Here is a 16,057-nt window from a genome sequence, read left to right on the forward strand (position 1 = left end):
CCAATCCGGTCTTCAGCCCACCAAATCGAGCTGCCAGAGCCTAGAGCCATCACCTCCTCAACGCCAATCCCGCCATGGCAGAACCAGAAGAGGAAACGAGAAGAAAGAGGGCATAAGCCCACCAAACACCCCAAAAGGGGATAGTGACAGACACACCAACCCGAGAAGTTGGTGGACCAAATTCATGCTCGATTAGTTTTGCGGCTAGGCAAAACCCTAGCAAAGCAAAAAGTCCCATCTCGTCTAAGGCCGCTGTTTCCAACTAGTAAATTGTTGAATTGAGTTAGACTTTATATATTTGTTGTTTGTTCTGTTGTGTTGTTTCATACAAGTATAAGATTTAAGTTAATACTAATATTTGTTTTTAGGAGACTATATATACATCTAACATTGCTTTTTGTCTTTGTACGAAAGGATACAAGATTGACATATAGATGCTTATGCCCATTGTACACTCCAAGCCAATCTCGACACCAAAACTCTCTCTCTCTCTCTCTCTCTCTAATCCATCAGATTCCGTCACCCCAATTCAATCCATGGCTGACATACCTAGATCGAGCTCCGACAACCGCCGCAACGAAGCCTTCTCCAGCATCGCACTACACCCCCGGCTCTCTCCAAATAAACCCTGTAGCTGATTAGAATGTCGCAATCCCTCTCATCTCCCCCTATCATCTGGCTGAGACCTGAGACCAAACCCTGGGACAACTCATACCTCCTCCACCACCAGAAATAGCAAAAATTTAATTTGCCACTTCATTAGGCCTGCCCCAGTTCCAATTAAGTTTTGCCACATCTTCATCACTGGTGGATCTAATGACATCGGCCTCGCCCTGACCCATCGCAACGGAAAGCCTCGTAACACGTCTTCTTATAGATAAATTGTTATGTTGGATCGACCTAAAGAAAGATAGATTATAATGATCATTTTGATATGTATTGACATGCATGTACTGATAATGGTCAGCAAATAGTGACATGGTTAGCGACATGAGACAAGTCCAAATCCAACTTGATTCAAAGCCCTCAGTTTTCCCAACCCATAAACACCGGTACGAGTCTTGATTGTCCTCACTAACCTCTGAACCCACACCATTGAACTTCCATGGCTTCTCTGCCAAGCTCTCTCCTTCTTAAGCCTGAAAGCTCTAATCTTTCTCTCATGTTTTCACAATTTGGGTTCGGTTTCGTCCAAATGGAAAGGCCAGTGCGTAACTAGAGAGAATTTTCCAGCAAGTTTGTGTAACCAAAAGTTCATGCTTGGTGGTCCGGGAATGCCCGACTTATCAATATATCCTATAAACTACTGGGGCCCATGTCTGGGTTCGAATCCTACTAAGAGGTCCACTAGAGATTAGAAATTGTTGGAGAAAGAACAAGATATTTCTTTTGTTCCTTACAGGCGATCGGAGCAAGGTATTTCTGCGGTTGGTACGGTTCTACCAAAGGGGAACATGAACAAGACTTGAAGGGCAAAATAGGAACCAAGTCAAAAATTAAGTGAGTAATTTAACATAAACTTTAAAGATTAATAATCTAATTTTGTATAACATGTAAAAGTGAAATGGAATTGGTTTACTCATTTCATTTCATAGTCCATTCATATAGGGAGAGAATTACAACGGAAATATTAATTACAATGATGACATTAAATGCTGATTGATCTGTAATCCTTCTGATTTATGGTAATCGCTAATTCCTTAATTCTCTCTTCATCAGTCACTTTAACGAAGATACATAATGTGTTTTTCCTTTAACATAACACATATTATAAACCTAATTTAATATTTCATTCTCAAAAAAAAAAAAAAAACTAATTTAATATTTAGTTACTCATATAAGAGATATTTATCATTTCTCCCATTTTAAATTAACAGCAAAAATAGAAAAGGCAATTGGCTTCCTCCGGCGATCGACATACCTTAAAACAAAAACAAAAAACAAAAAAAGCAGATGAGTCATGAGCTCTTTTTTTATTGACACGTCATTTCCATCAGTTGACAGTGGTATACATATACACCTGGCGCTACGAACAAATTCGAATCCCATTCCGGAAATCTAGAAACAAAACACCTTACACCTCTCTGTCTGTCTCTTCCCGAATGGCAGCCATGGCGGCCAAACTTATGCATGCGGTTCAGTACGACGCTTACGGTGGAGGACCTTCTGGTTTAAAGGTTCGTTTACTGTTTCTCTCTCTGCTTTCTTTTCTCTCTTGTTATCCAACCTTTTCTGATTTTTTTTCAAATATCTTTGGTTTTTTCTACACATACATATTTGGGCCTCCATGTACAATACTAGCAACGAAACTGTACTAACATCTGTGATGATTGAAGTTAGAGAGTATGTTAGAAATTGAAATTAGAGAGACATTGAGAGAAGTCGAAATGGAACGATCTCAGTGTGGAAATGATTTAAGGTTGAGTTAAGACTATGTGCTTTTCTTTTGATTCTTTTATAAAAATTGATATGATTTAATGTTCGTTGTTGCAGCATGTTGAGGTTCCAATCCCCACTCCCAAAAAAGATGAGGTTTTGCTGAAATTGGAAGCGGCTAGCATAAACCCAGTTGATTGGAAAATTCAGAAAGGCGTAGCGCGCCCTATTTTGCCACGCAAATTTCCTTATACACCTGGTAATTTTGCTGTTCTTATCGCCATTTGTGGTGTTGTGATTGTGTGATACCCATTTTGAGAATTTGAGTGAACAATATGTCTGTCATAAACTCGGGAAATTGATTTTGTTCTGTTGGTGTGGGCCGGGTCTGAGCGGTTTCAAGGTTACCTGAACTTGTGTGTAGATTGGTACAATTACAAGCTGGTATTGGTAGGAACTTTGTTTTGACAAGGTCAACAGTTCAAGAATTGGGATCTGTTTTTATAGATCTCTTATCGCATATCCCTTATTGCTGTTTGTAGTGTTTAGTAGTGTCAAATTTAGACACTTTTGTTTAGTCTTTGGATAATTGGTGCCTGCTCCGGGCAGCTGACTAGTTAAGTCAAGTCATCTTGATAGCATTTGATTGGTGTTGTAAAGCTGCGACATGTCATGCAATGTTCTGAGTGATAAAGTCGCCAGATTTTGATTAATCACTATATCATTGGCAACATAAGGCATTTGTTCGTTCTGCCATAGAGCGTACTTGGAAGAATTTAGTATTGAAAAGATTTAATAGTATGTCTTCATTATAAGCTCTCATTTACACCTGATTCATAAGCGTAACTATTGGTTGAGTTGTGAGCTAGATGGATAGCTTGAACGTACTCTTGAATTATTTTCTACCATAGATGATTAAATGGATAAACTCGCATACATTGACTAGTTTAGTAGTTTGTTATTTGTGCATCAATATCTTTGACTTTGAGGCTGGTAGATTTATATTTTGAATTTGGCTGTTGAAATCATTGGGTACAGTTACTGATGTGGCCGGAGAGGTTTTGGAGGTTGGACAAGGAGTTCGGAAGTTTAAAGCAGGCGACAAAGTTGTGGCATATCTCCACATCGTTGTAAGTGCTCATTTTTGTTCCTTTGGTAACATCATTTGTTTTATGCTGATTTCATCTATGGCCCGACTTTTATCTGTGGTTATATTAGAATGGAGGTGGATTTGCTGAGTTTGCAACTGCTAGTGAGAGTTTGACGGTTACTAGGCCGCCTGAAGTTTCAGCAGCCGAAGCTGCAGGATTACCTGTTGCTGGTCTCACAGCTCACCAGTGTCTCACCCAAGCTGCAGGAGTCAAGCTTGACGGCACTGGCCCACAGAAGAACATATTGGTTACTGCTGCCTCCGGTGGTGTGGGTCAGTATGCAGTCCAACTTGCAAAGCTGGGAAACTCCCACGTCACAGCTACATGTGGAGCTCGTAACATTGATTTCGTCAAGAGCTTAGGGGCCGATGAGGTTCTTGACTACAAGACCCCAGAAGGGGCAGCTCTGAAGAGCCCATCTGGTCGCAAATATGATGCTGTAATCCACTGTGCGACGGGCATTCCTTGGTGCACTTTTGAGCCGAATTTGAGTCCAAATGGGAAGGTTATAGACATTACTCCTGGTCCAAGTGCTTTTTTTACTTTCGCTCTAAAGAATCTCACCTTCTCCAAGAAGAAGCTAGTGCCGCTGCTCATGAATGCCAAGGCGGAGAATCTGGATTATCTTGTCAAGTTGGTGAAGGAAGGAAAGCTGAAGACAGTGATCGACTCAAAGTATCCTCTGAGCAAGGCTGAAGATGCTTGGGCTAAGAGTATTGATGGCCATGCTACTGGGAAGATCATTGTGGAGCCTTAAAATAGTTGCAAGGCTGAAGCTGAAGTTTGTACTGTTTTTAGTAAGGAAGAACAGGATAGTTGGTGTGTGCTATAGAATACCGGATTTAATAATACGCGGATTATGTTGTAAATGACAGCGTTATACATGTTTTTTCTTTTTTATTTAATTACAATAATTACTTTGACACAGTGGATTTTTGTAAATAATGAAGATTGGAAATGTGGTGATATTTTTGTAAATTTTGATATTTTTATTTTATTTTAGTGGTTTTATAAGGAATAAAACCCGTCATGAAAAAGGCTAGTTCGAAGTTTGATCTCCAAACTTAGTTGCAGATTTGGAGGGAAGTTTGATCTCCAAACTTAGTTGCAGATCAAAATATCAAAAACCGAGTGAATCATATCAAAATATCCATTCATGTAGACTCGGATGGGTCTATTTTTCTTCCTCCATCGAATTGGCAGAGGAAGCTGGGGCTCACGCTTTAGGCCTAGCTAGCATCAAGACTCTAATGCCGATCCCCACCGATACCACCACTTTGTGCCCAGCTCCATGCAGTCTCAGACTGACCTGCATCAAAACCCATTTTTCTCTCACTAAATAGCATTCCAAATCAGAGAGAGCTTTTTCATTTAAAAGTTGAAACGAAGAAGAAGAAGAAATATTGCATTTTTGGTTAAACAAAGAGAAAGGGATGTGTTTTCATGAAAAGGAGGAAGACAAATTGGTTAAAGGAGAAGACTATTTTTGGCTATAGGTTACCGATTTGAGTTATATATTATTTTTGTTTCAAATATACCAATATATCTCAAGTGACCTAGTGCTTGGGCTCACACATTGCATATGCAAGGGGTGGGATTCGAATCTCGAAAAACTGAGATCTTAGAAATGTTAAACCGCCGCCGAACCGGCTTACATGAACATGTTCGGTCACATTATTAGTTAATGATTTTCTTAGTTTGGGGCGGTCCGATTTTGGCTGGTTCGGCCCACTCGACTAAAGTTGCCAGCCCTAACGAGGAAGGAAGAATTTACCTCTTAAGTTTCAGCCAAAATTTTTCGACTATGCTTTCTCCCTCCATGGATAGATCGAATTGATGTGCATGATTGGTGATGTTGGAACAGTAAGGAAGAGAGAAACATAACCCAAGTGGTGGCGGAGTTCGCGGTGGCAGGAGGAGGAACCTGTTTGGGTTCTCCTCTTCAATACGCTGTGGTGGGTAGTTATAGAGGGTGGTGGAGCTTAGGCAACAACTAGATGAGGGTAGGTGGTTCTTTCGAGACCAGTTCCATGGTCGGAGGTAGCGCAGGAACAGAGGAAAAATCGGATCATCATTTTTTCTGTGGTGGTTGACCCACTAGTATATATACACCTACAATGTATAGAATAGGCTCTGACAATTTGACTTGTTTAACCATGTTGCATCAACTAGCAATATCATAAAGGGTGGTTCTATTCAAACTTCCTAATTTGCTATTTAGACCTCTCATAATTTTTGTATAATTTTATTTTCTATTTTACTCATTTTTTTTTTTTTTGTTAACCCCAACCCTCCTCACCCTTGAAATCAATATGTCGCCGATCGATTTTTCATGTTTCATCATTGGGAAAGATCACATCATTGAGTAAGTTAAACTGAAATGGAGAAGAAGACGACGGGGATGGGAAAACAACTACTATGGCTTTGTTGCACTAGTGGATCTTTTGTGTTTTTTTTTCCCCTATTTGTTAGAGGGAGGAGGGTAAAATAAGAAATAAAATTATAAAAAAAAATTTGAGAGATTTAATTAGTAAATTGGAAGGTCTGAACATATAACCAACCAATCACAAATTCTTAATTACCATAATAAACTCGCCCACCTAGGACCAAGAGAACATTAATTTTCATTGTCTGGCAATAGATAAGGAATAAAAATATTGAAAGAGGGAAGCTAGGTTTTGCTCTGAAAGACCCGAACTGCGTCTCGGGTACTGAACTTTTCTTCTCGTCCGGCGGCGCTCGCCGGCTCTGGTTTGCCTCTTTGGGCTGCTGCTGGACAAGCTCTGGAATGCTAATGCCTCGGTGGCTTCATGTGTGGGAGGTTTGGCTCGATGGTTTTGCCGGAATGGGTGGAGGTGGAGTCCGGACTACTTCTCTGATTCCAGATCGAATTGTACAGAGACGGTGGGTTTTGTCATGGGCTTCCAGGACCTGCGGTGGCGTCTTCGTCATGAGATTTCCAGTTATGGAGGCGGCGGTGGCTATGGCGGAGTCGGAGCAGATTGTGTCGCGGAGGCGTGGTTTCGGTGGTCTGGGTGGATTGCTGCGGCAGCGTGGCTATGGAGGGTCTGACCAGATCGTAAGGGCCGACGTGGCTTGGTGGTTCTCGGCGGTTTTGTGGGGTGGCGGCGAGGTTCTGGATGGTGGTGGTCGGTGGCGCTGCACCGAAGCTGGGTTGGTGATGGTGTTTCGGCTGGGCTTGGAGCACCCTTCTCTACTGGGTCGTGAGCTGGACTTCCTCTCTCTTGGAGTTGCCCTCTTGGGCATTTATTTTGGGCTGAGGTGTTTTGCCCTAGGCCCATTTCTATGTTTTAGTTTATCTATTTACAATAATTTCCATTTTAGGAACCTATGCACTTTTGTGCACCCTATGTACCTCTAACGGCTCTAGAGTAGTATCGAAAGAGGACTCTCGCTATGTCTACATACTCAATTGTCTAATGAGTGGGTCTATAGCTATGTATCATTGTGGGTACTGTTGGAAAATTTGGTTGATGGATGTTATTTGAGTCACCATATTTTGATTCTCCTACAAAATCACATGAATACAATATATATTAATAATAAATAATAAATAATTATAATAATATTATTGTCACAATAAATTAAATAACAATGATTATAGAACTTATGTCTTGGATTTATAGGCTTCCAAATGACATATTACTCGAAAAGAGTTTAAGGTTGAGGCGTGTAAACACTGCCCTTAAGAGTAGATTTCGCCCCTCGGAGACAATGTCTCGGTGTAGCAGGTTTGTGGCACCCTACCCTCCAGGGTACAACCTCGATCATGTAGGTGTACACTCACAATACTCGGATCATATCGAACAGCTTGAAACTTTCTTTTAGAGGAATAAATAAATAAAATGAAACACATGAATATTTTGAGCTCGGAAAGGAAACAAAGGAGATTGAATATTTCGCCCCTCGGAGACAATGTCTCGGTGTAACAGGTTTATGGAGCCCTACCCTCCAGGGTACAACCTCGATCATTGTAGGTGTACACTCACAATACTCGGATCGTATCGAATTGCTTGAAACTTTCTTTTGGAGGAATAGATAAATTAAAGGAAACACATGAATATTTTGAGCTCGGAAAGGAAACAAAGGAGATTGAATTTCTTGTTGTATATTTTGATTTGGAAAGCTAGAGATTATATAGGGCAAGGATGATTAATGCAATAACAATTTGCCAATAGTAATTAAGCTTTGTAACTTATGTAACAGAAATGAATATAATGACATTGATTAGGAAAAATCAAAACTGAAGGTATCAAATAAGGAATGAACCAATATAATTGCAGAGTTAACCAAATGAATAATCCAAACTGATGAAATCTTTGTAATAATCACAATCAAAGAGAGTTAATGACACAAAAAGAATTAATGACTATTACTATCTACAAATAACGGTTTAAAGGAGGTTTAAAAACTAGCAGGTATTTTGAAATATTCTAAATAAATTCCAACAGGTACTACCACTAGTTTCTTGTCTACGGCGGAAGGGTATGTACTGGCCTATTCTGACTTGTGATGCAATATATTGCCACCCGTTTCGGGTTTGATTCAAAAAAAAGAGAACATTAATTTTCATTAAACCCTCCCACGGAAAATAATAATTTCTTCTTATCGTTTTGGGAAAAAGAAAATTCAAAAAAAAAGAAAGAAAGAAAATCTCTTTTATTGCCGAAAGGGACTGGAATCACTGGATTTCTGAGATCGCGCTCATCAGCAAAAATATCACGGGTCATTTACGTCATTTTCATTATTTGAAACGGTGGCATACAGACACCTGGAGCTACGGATAAAATTCGAACCCGCAAATCCAGAAACACACCCTCTCTCTCTCTCTCTCTCTCTCTTCTTCTCATGGCGGCAAAACTTATGCATGCGGTTCAGTACGACGCTTATGGTGGAGGACCTTCCGGTCTAAAGGTTCGTTGATCTCCATCTGCCTCCTTTTCTTCTCCTCCAAATTTTCTTTTCTCTTCGGGTTTTTGCTACCGATCGACGCATTTTATGGTCCACAATCTTCAGGGAACTTTAACAACCTGTCACTATATATATATATATGGGATTAATATTTATGTTCGGCAATTGAAATCAAAAGTGTGGAAATGTTTCGGTTGTGTCTTGGGTTGAAAGTTTTGTTAAACTAATGAATATATATGTGCACTGAAATCTGAATGTTATGTTTGTTGTTGCAGCATGTTGAGGTTCCGATCCCAACTCCGAAGAAAGATGAGGTTTTGCTGAAATTGGAAGCGGCTACCATAAATCCAATTGATTGGAAAGTTCAGAAAGGCCTACTGCGCCCTTTTTTACCGAGAAAGTTCCCTTATATACCTGGTAATTTTCCTTTCAATTATCGTCAGTGTCTGGTTTAATTTTGTGAGTTTTGGGAATTCGAGTGAATAATATGTCCGTGAATTTTGAGATATCTCGTATCACTGTTTATAGTTTTTACTAGTGTTGAATTTTTGCTTGCTCCAGGCATCTAACTTGTTAAGTCACTTTGATAGCATTTGATTGGTGTCATAATTAAGCTCAACAATCTGATGCAATCTACTGATTGATAAAGTCACCAGATTTTGATTTATTACTACATCATTGGAAACATTAGACATTTCATTCCGTCTTCCATACAGATCAAACTTGCTCATTTATACCGGAATTATAAACAAAAGTGTTGGGAGAGTTGTGAGGTAGATGGATGAGTTGAACTCTTATATTATTTTCTACCATAGATGTCTAAATGGATAAATATCTCTCATGCATTGCTGAGATTAGGAGTGTTGTTATTTGTGCATTAATGTCTTTTAAGTCTGAGGCTGGTAGGGGAATTTGTTGACTTTGGCTAATGAAGTGATCGGGTACAGTTAGTGATGTGGCTGGAGAGGTTGTCGACGTTGGACAAGGAGTTCAGAAGTTCAAAGCGGGCGACAAAGTTGTAGCATTTTTCACCCAGGCTGTAAGTGCTCAATCATTTTGATTTTTTGGTAATATCATTTGTTTCATGCTCTTTTCATCTATTCACTGACTCCATCTGTTGTCATATATATAACAATTAAATAGAATGGAGGTGGATTTGCTGAGTTTGCAACTGCTAGTGAGAGTTTGACGGTTACTAGGCCGCCTGAAGTTTCAGCAGCCGAAGGTGCAGGGTTACCTATTGCTGGTCTCACAGCTCACCAGTGTCTCACCCAAGCTGCAGGAGTCAAGCTTGATGGCACTGGCCCACAGAAGAACATATTGGTTACTGCTGCCTCAGGCGGTGTAGGTCACTATGCAGTTCAATTGGCAAAGCTTGGGAACACTCACGTGACAGCCACTTGTGGTGCACGCAACATTGAATTTGTCAGGAGCTTAGGGGCCGATGAGGTTCTTGACTACAAGACCCCTGAAGGGGCAGCTCTGAATAGCCCTTCTGGTCGGAAGTTCGATGCTGTTATCCACTGTGCAACTGGCATTCCTTGGTCCACATTTGAGCCGAATTTGAGTCCAAATGGGAAGGTTATAGACATTACTCCCAGTCCAAGTGCATTGCTTACTTTCGCTCTGAAGAAACTCACCTTCTCCAAAAAGCAACTGGTGCCGCTGTTCGTGAATGCCAAGGCAGAGAATCTGGATTGTCTTGTGAAGTTGGTGAAGGAAGGAAAGCTCAAGACAGTGATTGACTCAAAGTATCCTCTGAGCAAGGCTGAAGAAGCTTGGGCTAAGAGTATTGATGGCCATGCTACTGGGAAGATCATTGTGGAGCCATAAAATAGTTATAGTAAGTTTGTGTTGTTAACTTCATGTACTTTGTTGGTATGTGCTATATAATATGGGATTTAAAAATATGTGGGATATGTTGTGAATGATAAGGTTTATATTTGATGTTCGAGTTCTTGTTAGTTACATCTGATATTGCTATAATGCTTTTCATCGAAATTTTATCATCTCGTTTGTTGCATTATGATTTATCGGAAAGGAAAAAAAAAAAAAAAAAAAAAAAGGATAGAAGCAAGATATAATTTGCAACATGTTTGAGTTGAGAAGAAGCAAGATGAGTGAAGGAGATATTTACCCTGTTCTTGTTCATAGAAGATGTGTATGAGTTTGTTACACGATATACGTGGCTCCTTTCGTCATTTCACAGGTCTGATGGTGGTCTACGGTGTACCCCTACCCACCCATTTAATGCATAAACGTTCATAAAATCTGGGACGACCTTCAAGCTCGGACGGCTTTGGTTCAAGTGCAATTGACAAGCTAAAGATTTGCACAAGCTACCCGAACCTTGTTTGAAAATGGGCATTTGACATTTCGATGTTGTGTGTGATCATAAAAATGTCACAGGAGGAAATTCAAAGTCAGGCTTTTCTGCTTTTCTTTTCTCTGGTTGGGGTTAGAGGTTGAGGTTGTGGCTGGGAATGATACTTGGGAGTCAAGACACTTCGGTGAATTGCTAAAACAAGTTGTGCTTGAACATAGATTGTTGAACATTGAATAGCATATGAATGATAATTACAAGTCACGAGTCATGACTAAGAAAATACCAATTTTGATACCCTTAATACTTTTGTTTTCTTTGCTTTTGCCAAAGGAACCATTGCGATAAATTAGTTGGAGAAAGAAACGTTACGCAAATAGAAACTTACACTCTCCTCTTTCTGCAAAAGCCATGGCCGTAAAGCTTATGCATGCGGTTCAGTACAACAGTTATGGTGGAGGACCCTCTGGTTTAAAGGTTCGTTACTTATCTGCTTCTTTTCTATCTAGCTTTTCAATCCAAAGTTGAAGAATGAAATGAAGTTTGTTAAGAGAGTTTTTGGTGGTGTGCAGACTTAATTAGATGATACTGTTTATTTCTTGTTGCAGCTTGTTGAGATTCCAATCCCAACTCCGAAGAAAGATGAGGTTTTGCTGAAATTAGAAGCAGCTAGTCTGAATCCCGTTGATTGGACAATTCAGACAGGCTTGATGCGGCCTTTATTTTTCCCGCGCCACTTTCCTCATACTCCTGGTAAAGTTGCTGTTCTGAATTCTGATCATAGTGTACGTGCATGGTTTGTGTTTGCCTTTATTTTTTTGAAGAGCATTTGAGTGCATTTGTAAGTCATAAACATGGGAGCCCCAATGGATTAGCTTCGAACAACAATGAATTTTAAATGCTCTGTTGGTGTATGTTGAGCAGATTCAGGGTTACTTTGATAAAATGATTGGAAACTTTGTTTACACCAGCCACTGTTAATTGGTACTGTTTGGTAGTGTGAAATTTATAAGCCATATGTGTCCCATAGACATTGAACTTGGAAGAGTCGAATATTGAAAAAGATTAACATGTTTCAAAATAATCTCTCATTTACAACTCTCCCAACACTTCGATATATTGAAGTTGAATTCTCCAATTACTTCTGCATAGAGTTGAATATTGATAGGATCAGTCGCATGTTTTCAATATATATTTCATACGTTGATTATTTTGTTAGTTAGACATCAATTTGATTCTTAGCCTGGTAGATTAATATCTTGACTTTGGCTGACAAAATCATCGGGTACAGTTAGCGATGTGGCCGGAGAGGTTGTCGAGGTTGGACAAGGAGTTCGAAAGTTCAAAGTGGGCGATAAAGTTGTGGCAATTCTCACCCTCTCTGTAAGTGTTCATTTTGTGTCTCTTCGGTAGCATTCATTTGGTTTATGCTGATTTCATTGATGCCTTACTTTATATCTGTTGGCATATTACAATCATGTAGAATGGAGGTGGATTTGCTGAATTTGCAACTGCTAGTGAGAGTTTGACTGTTACTAGGCCGCCGGAAGTTTCAGCAGCCGAAGCTGCAGGGTTACCTATTGCAGGTATCACAGCTCACAAGTGTCTCACTCAAGCTGCAGGAGTCAAGCTGGACGGCACCGGCCCGCAGAAAAACATATTGGTTACTGCTGCCTCTGGAGGTGTAGGGCACTATGCAGTCCAACTAGCAAAGCTCGGGAACCATCATGTCACAGCCACTTGTGGAGCGCGTAACATTGATTTGGTCAAGAGCTTAGGGGCTGACGAGGTTCTTGACTACAAGACCCCTGAAGGGGCAGCTCTAAATAGCCCTTCTGGTCGGAAATATGATGCTGTGATCCACTGTACAACAGGCATTCCTTGGTCCACTTTTAATCCGAATTTGAGTCCAAATGGGAAGGTCATAGACATTACTCCCGGTCCAAAGGCTATGCTTACTTTCACTCTACAGAAACTCACCTGCTCCAAGAAGCAGCTGGTGCCGCTGCTGGTGATTCGCAAGGCTGAGAACCTGGAATATCTTGTTAAGTTGGTGAAGGAAGGAAAGCTCAAGACGGTGATCGACTCGACGCATCCTCTGAGCAAGGCTGAAGATGCTTGGGGTAAGAGCATCGACGGCCATGCTACTGGGAAGATCATTGTGGAGCCTAAATAGTTATACAGTATTTATTGTAAACTTCATGTACTTGATCTAGGTTTTCTATATATTGACATATGATGGATAGTATGCAGAATAGGATATGGGATTTCATTATGTTTGTTTCCCTTTTTTGTTCTTTGGGAATTGGGAAATGATTTCAATATTGTAAATGATATGGTTTGGATTTACATTCATTTTATCTCAGATTATGTGTGACATAAATTTGATAGATCTCTCCCAAAGTTCATTATATTGCATCATGGGAGGACATTTGTTATTATCTTCCCTCTTCCTTTATAACTTATCTTAGTTTGAGTCCAAATGAAGGTTATAGACATTACTCCCGGTCCAAGTGCATTGCGTACTTTCGCTCTGAAGAAACTCGATCACCTTCTCCAAGAAGCAACTGGTGCCGCTGCTCATGAATGCCAAGGCGAGAATCTGGATTATCTTGTGAAGTTGGTGAAGGAAGGAAAGCTGAAGACAGTGATTAACTCAAAGTATCCTCTGAGCAAGGCTGAAGAAGCTTGGGCTAAGAGTATTGATGGCCATGCTACTGGGAAGATCATTGTGGAGCCTTAAAATAGTTATATATATAGTAAGTTTGTGTTGTTAACTTCATGTACTTAGTTGGTATGTGCTATAATTATATGGGATTTAAAAATATGTGGGTTATGTTGTAAATGATAAGGTTTATATTTGATATTCGAGTTCTTGTTAATTACATCTGATATTGCTATAATGCTTTTTGTCAAAATTGTATCATCTCGTTTGTTGCATTATGATTTATGGGAAGAAAAAAAAAAGGACAGATGCAAGATATAATCTGGAGATTCTGGAACATGTTGAGGTGAGAAGAAGCAAGATGAGTGAAGGAGACATATATTTACCCTGTTCTTGTGTTGAGAATATATACATCTCACATAGAAAAAATGGGACATTGCCTATGGGTTTATAAGGATTTGGGCTACTCCATCCATTGCCAATTGGTTTTTGATGTGAACCCTAGATTACTTTATCATGGTATCAGAGCGGGTTTCTCACGTAAACGGTTTCAGCGATGGCCACACGTGTTCACCGTCACCCAATATAACTTGTCCACGTGTATGACTTGAGAAATTGCCACACGTGCGGGGGCATGTTGAGAATGTGTATAAATATAACTCCCACATTGGAAAAATATAATTTTGCTCATGGGTTTATAAGGGTTTGAGCCTCTCCATCCATTGCCAATTGGTTTTGGATGTAAACCCCAGATTACTTTATCATGGTATCAGAGTAGGTTACCCATGTGTGCATGCCTAACGGCCACACGGGTTCCACGTCACCCAAAATTTGTTCACATGTATGGCTTGAAAATTCGCCACGTGTATGGCTTGAAAATTCGCCTCACGTGCGGGGGCGTGTTGAGAATATATACATCCCACATAGAAAAAATGGGACCTTGCCTATGAGTTTTAAAAGGTTTGGCCACTCCATCCATTTTTCTTGAGATCCATGGAAGTAAGCCAACCCTCAAACTCGACCAGTGTTATTGTCTTCGCTGATTTCATATATTCATCAAACTTCAAGTACAGAGATCCAGATGTTGCATGTTCCGTATAAGATCGGTGACCATCCATCCCAGGGCCAGTGTCAAATATAGAGATCATGTCATCTTCAACATCCATCTACACTTGGGGCCGATGTGAGAGAGCGGAAACCCTAAGCGGCGGAAGAATCTCTATGGATATTGCAGATGACATTATCTCTATATTTGACACTGGCCCTGGGATGGATGCTCATCGCTTAGGGTTTCCGCTCTCTCACATCGGCCCCAATATGGATGTTGCAGATGACATGATCTCTATATTTGACATTGGCCCTGGGATGGATGTTCACCGATCTTATACGGAACAGGCATCTTCCGCCAATGTCACTTGTTCCGTATAAGATTGGTGAACATCCATCCCAGGGCCAGTGTCAAATATAGAGATCATGTCATCTGCAACATTCATCCGCACTTGGGGCCTATGTGAGAGAGCGGAAACCCTAAGCGGCCCTAAGTACAGATGGATGTTGCAGATAACATGATCTCTATATTTGACACTGGCCCTGGGATGGATGTTCACCGATCTTATACGGAACAGGCAATATCTGGATCTCTGTACTTGAAGTTTGATGAAGATATGAAATCAGCGAAGACAATAACACCGGTCGAGTTTGAGGATTGGCTTACTTCCATGGATCTCAAGAAAAATGGATGGAGTGGCCCAAACCCTTATAAACCCATAGACAATGTCCCATTTTTTCTATGTGGGATGTATATATTCTTAACACGCCCCCGCACGTGTGGCAAATTTTTAAGCCATACACGTGAACAACTTTTGGGTGACGTGGAGCCCATGTTTCCGTTAGGCATGCACACATGGGTAACCCACTCTGATACCATGATAAAGTAATCTGGGGTTCACATCCAAAACCAATTGGCAATGGATGGAGAGGCCCAAACCCTTATAAATCCATGAGCAAAGTTATATTTTTCGAATGTGGGAGTTATATTTATACACATTCTCAACATCTTGCTCATAGAAGATGTGTACGAGTTTGTTAAACGATAGACATGGCTCCTTTAGTCATTTCACAGTTCTGATGGTGGTCTACGATGTACCCCTTACCCACCCATTTAATGCATAAACTAGCATGTTCATAAAATCTGGGACGACCTTCGAGCTGATCGGACGGCTTAATTTGGTTCAAAACTTCAAGTGCAACTGACTACGATGTTTATGGTGGACAAGCTAAAGGTTTGCACAAGCTACCCGAACCTTGTTTGAAAATGGGCATTTGACATTTCGATGTTGTGTGTGATCATAAAAATGTCAAAGGAGGAAATTCAAAGTCAGGCTTTTCTGCTTTTCTTTTCTCTGGTTGGGGTTAGAGGTTGAGGGCCGGTTGTGGCTGGGAATGATACTTGGGAGTCAAGACACTTCGGTGAATTGCTAAAACAAGTTGTGCTTGAACATAGATTGTTGAACATTGAATAGCATATGAATGATAATTACAAGTCACGAGTCATGACTAAGAAAATACCAATTTTGATACCCTTAATACTTTTGTTTTCTTTGCTTTTGC

At 40.3% G+C, this 16,057-nt stretch overlaps 3 protein-coding genes across 3 annotated transcripts; all 3 read left to right on the forward strand.

The window, feature by feature from the left end:
• The first annotated feature begins 2,020 nt into the window (after window positions 1–2,020).
• On the forward strand, window positions 2,021–4,505 carry LOC133738227 (chloroplast envelope quinone oxidoreductase homolog). Its single transcript, XM_062165691.1, has 4 exons — window positions 2,021–2,177; window positions 2,494–2,635; window positions 3,415–3,506; window positions 3,595–4,505. Exons 1-4 carry the CDS (start codon window positions 2,103–2,105, stop codon window positions 4,282–4,284), a joined length of 999 nt encoding a protein of 332 aa, XP_062021675.1. The 5' UTR covers window positions 2,021–2,102; the 3' UTR covers window positions 4,285–4,505.
• A 3,792-nt stretch (window positions 4,506–8,297) lies between these two features.
• Window positions 8,298–10,352, forward strand: LOC133739854 (chloroplast envelope quinone oxidoreductase homolog). Its single transcript, XM_062167660.1, has 4 exons — window positions 8,298–8,462; window positions 8,735–8,876; window positions 9,407–9,498; window positions 9,603–10,352. Exons 1-4 carry the CDS (start codon window positions 8,397–8,399, stop codon window positions 10,290–10,292), a joined length of 990 nt encoding a protein of 329 aa, XP_062023644.1. The 5' UTR covers window positions 8,298–8,396; the 3' UTR covers window positions 10,293–10,352.
• Window positions 10,353–10,473: 121 nt separating this feature from the next.
• On the forward strand, window positions 10,474–13,609 carry LOC133739853 (chloroplast envelope quinone oxidoreductase homolog). Its single transcript, XM_062167659.1, has 4 exons — window positions 10,474–11,259; window positions 11,391–11,535; window positions 12,074–12,165; window positions 12,266–13,609. Exons 1-4 carry the CDS (start codon window positions 11,194–11,196, stop codon window positions 12,956–12,958), a joined length of 996 nt encoding a protein of 331 aa, XP_062023643.1. The 5' UTR covers window positions 10,474–11,193; the 3' UTR covers window positions 12,959–13,609.
• The last annotated feature ends 2,448 nt before the right edge of the window (window positions 13,610–16,057 follow it).

This window comes from Rosa rugosa, chromosome 3, assembly GCF_958449725.1.
Source record: "Rosa rugosa chromosome 3, drRosRugo1.1, whole genome shotgun sequence".
Classification (NCBI taxonomy): Eukaryota; Viridiplantae; Streptophyta; class Magnoliopsida; order Rosales; family Rosaceae; genus Rosa; species Rosa rugosa.

Excerpts from the sequence above, each read along its gene's own strand:
- LOC133738227 (XM_062165691.1), top strand. The coding sequence starts at position 2,103 with ATGGCAGCCATGGCGGCCAAACTTATGCATGCGGTTCAGTACGACGCT. Across the intron at positions 2,178-2,493 it reads GAGGACCTTCTGGTTTAAAG|CATGTTGAGGTTCCAATCCC; the intron begins GTTCGTTTACTG and ends TCGTTGTTGCAG. Across the intron at positions 3,507-3,594 it reads TGGCATATCTCCACATCGTT|AATGGAGGTGGATTTGCTGA; the intron begins GTAAGTGCTCAT and ends TGGTTATATTAG.
- LOC133739853 (XM_062167659.1), top strand. The coding sequence starts at position 11,194 with ATGGCCGTAAAGCTTATGCATGCGGTTCAGTACAACAGTTATGGTGGA. Across the intron at positions 11,260-11,390 it reads GAGGACCCTCTGGTTTAAAG|CTTGTTGAGATTCCAATCCC; the intron begins GTTCGTTACTTA and ends TTCTTGTTGCAG. Across the intron at positions 12,166-12,265 it reads TGGCAATTCTCACCCTCTCT|AATGGAGGTGGATTTGCTGA; the intron begins GTAAGTGTTCAT and ends ACAATCATGTAG.
- LOC133739854 (XM_062167660.1), top strand. The coding sequence starts at position 8,397 with ATGGCGGCAAAACTTATGCATGCGGTTCAGTACGACGCTTATGGTGGA. Across the intron at positions 8,877-9,406 it reads AAAGTTCCCTTATATACCTG|TTAGTGATGTGGCTGGAGAG; the intron begins GTAATTTTCCTT and ends GATCGGGTACAG. Across the intron at positions 9,499-9,602 it reads TAGCATTTTTCACCCAGGCT|AATGGAGGTGGATTTGCTGA; the intron begins GTAAGTGCTCAA and ends ACAATTAAATAG.